Here is a 2,841-nt window from a genome sequence, read left to right on the forward strand (position 1 = left end):
ATGTTATTTTCCCTTTCTTCAAGAAATGTTGTTGTTTTTGCTTTCACATGTGTTTCACAATACACCTCAATTAATTTTTACAGATGATGCAAATAAATGACTAAGGTTTATGCTTTACACAGGAATCCTAATCAAAATAGGTTTGTCTTCTGAGACATCCTCCTCTCCTCACCTCATTGTGTGGAGTTTTGTTTTAAATCAAGTGAAATTATAAATCTGAATCTATTTTTGAACTTTACTTTTATTTATTTTATTGACATATCTATGCATATGTGCTCTGATTATGCAATTTTTTGAATAATTGAGCATTATTAAAGGAATTAATATATGTTATTGGAAGTCCGCTGTATTCTTTCCTCTTCAAAGATATTTCCCTGTCTATTCTTGATCCTTTGAATCTTCACATGAATTTTTATATCAACTTGAATATTAAAAAGAAATTATTAGAATTTTGATTATTGCCACATAAATCTATAGGAAAATTAGGGAGAACTTACCTCATTGCAATATTTATGTCTTCAACCAATGGACATAGTATATTGCTACATTTATGTCTTTCCTTGATTATTCAGTAGTGATTTTATAGTTTCTAGCATTGAAGAAACACAAATTATTCATTAGATTTTTCCCAAAGTATTTTACAGATGTTTTTTGGTGTAATTAATGTTTTAAATTTTCATTTTTACTCATTTTTTGTAGTATATAGCAAAATAATTGATCTCTTATATGCTGACGTGATGTCCACTGACCTTGTAAAACTTTAGTTTGAAGATTCTTTCGGATTTTTAATGTACACAATATGACACTTGAAAATAATTACACTTTTATTTCTACTTCCCCAAGCATATACATGTTCACATCATAATTTAACAGAAGTCTGAGATTCCACCCACCACAAGGGAGCTAGAGTTAAAACATCACTAAGTCAGATATTTTGTTGTATTCTTTATTGCTGTACATTTATGCCCAGCATGTAGAACAGTAAGTGACATCTCCTGTTTGTCTGTATGCCAGCATTATGGGCACTGGTATTTAAATGACATGTGAGACACAAAGAAAATATTTTATTAAAGGACACAAGAATGCCTTTTTTAAAAAATTATCAAATGGGTGATCCATTAAGAAAGACTTCCTTCCATTGTACAATAAGTACAATAAGCACTTGGCAATGTGAGAATAGTCATCCAGATTCCAGGCTCTTGCACTGAAACTTGAGGACAAAAATCAAAGTTGATACCAGAAAGATGATCACTACTTTAACAGCTATAAATTGAAAATAAGAAAAGCATTTCTAGTTTCCCATGCTTTTTACACAATATTGCTTTCTAAATGCTTTTATATATAATAAATAGATATCTATAATCTAATTTATTGTATATACATTCTCTATTGAACTTTACATATGGAGTTTGCACAGATTTTTCCATATCCTATGCAGGGCACCTTTTACCTCTTTGTTCCTCAAGCTGTAGATCATGGGGTTCAGTGCGGGTATTACCAAGGTGTAAAATACAGAAGCCATTTTATCAGTATCAAAGGAATGACTAGACATGGGCTGCATGTACATAAAGAGTAGAGTTGCATATAATATAATTACCACTGTCAGGTGAGAGACACAGGTGGAGAAGGCCTTGTGCCTGCCCTCAGCCGAGTTCATTTTAAGGATGGCCATGAGGATCAGTATGTAGGACACAAGGACTATTAGAAGAGATGAAACTAAATTAAATGATGAAAAGATCATTATCATCAACTCAATTTCACGTGTGGTTGAGCATAGCAAATTCAACAAGGGAAGACTGTCACAGTAGAAATGACTAATGACATTATAGCCACAGAAAGATGAAATAAAAATCTTTATAGTAGTCATCAGAGAGAGAAATGCACTGTAGAGATAGGGAACTACTACCAACACCCAACATACCTTTTGTGACATGACAGCTGTGTAGAGCAGGGGGTTACAGACGGCCATGCAGCAGTCATAGGCCATTGCTGATAGAATGAAAAGCTCACTAATGATGAACAAGATGAAGGAAGTTAGCTGTGTAGCACACCAATTATAGGAGATTTTATTTTGATTAGCTATAAAATTTACCAACATTTTGGGTCCCACAGCTGTTGAATAACCAAGATCGATGAAAGCCAGGTGTCTGAGAAAGAAGTAGATGGGTGTTTGTAGCCTGAGGTCCATCTTGGTGAGGATGAGCATGCCCAAGTTGCCCGCCACTGAGATCATGTGGATGATGAGGAAGAGCCCAAATAATGGAGCCTGCAGCTCAGGACGATCTGTGATTCCCATGAGAATGAATTCTTTTAACACTGTTATATTTTGTTTGTTCATCCAGGCCATTATGAAAAATAACTGAGGGAAGAACCATAAGAAGAGTCATTGGATTTCAGGAGATAACATCTGTTAAGCTTTTAGTATACAAAGCCATTATATGTAAGATAAATCCATATTTTTTTAGATGCAATGATTTTTTAAAAACCCATTCCCATCATTAAATCTAGATCCAATTTAAAAACCATTACAATATAAGATATATGCTAGTCATTTGATTTTTTGTGTCACATACTGGTTATCATTACAAGGTGAGTATAGTCCCTTTATGGTTCTGTCAACAATACATTGTTAGAAAATTTTGGCCTAGAGTACGACTCCTGATATTATTTTCAAAAATGATTTTCATTTAGAATACACAGAATTAGGTTAAAAATATTGAGTTTTAGAAAAATTATAATACAAATAAATTGTCCTCTGCTTCTTGCACTCACAGCTTCGGTCCCAATCTCCAATGAAAACCATAATTAACTCATTTAATAAACTTTGATTTACTTCTCTTC

At 33.2% G+C, this 2,841-nt stretch overlaps 1 protein-coding gene across 1 annotated transcript; it reads right to left on the reverse strand.

The window, feature by feature from the left end:
• Positions 1-1,396: 1,396 nt before the first annotated feature.
• On the reverse strand, positions 1,397-2,347 carry LOC103544762 (olfactory receptor 8K3-like). The gene has a single exon (XM_008511569.2). It carries the CDS (start codon positions 2,345-2,347, stop codon positions 1,397-1,399), a length of 951 nt encoding a protein of 316 aa, XP_008509791.2.
• Positions 2,348-2,841: the final 494 nt, after the last annotated feature.

Source organism: Equus przewalskii, chromosome 11 (genome assembly GCF_037783145.1).
Source record: "Equus przewalskii isolate Varuska chromosome 11, EquPr2, whole genome shotgun sequence".
In the NCBI taxonomy this organism is placed as follows: domain Eukaryota; kingdom Metazoa; phylum Chordata; class Mammalia; order Perissodactyla; family Equidae; genus Equus; species Equus przewalskii.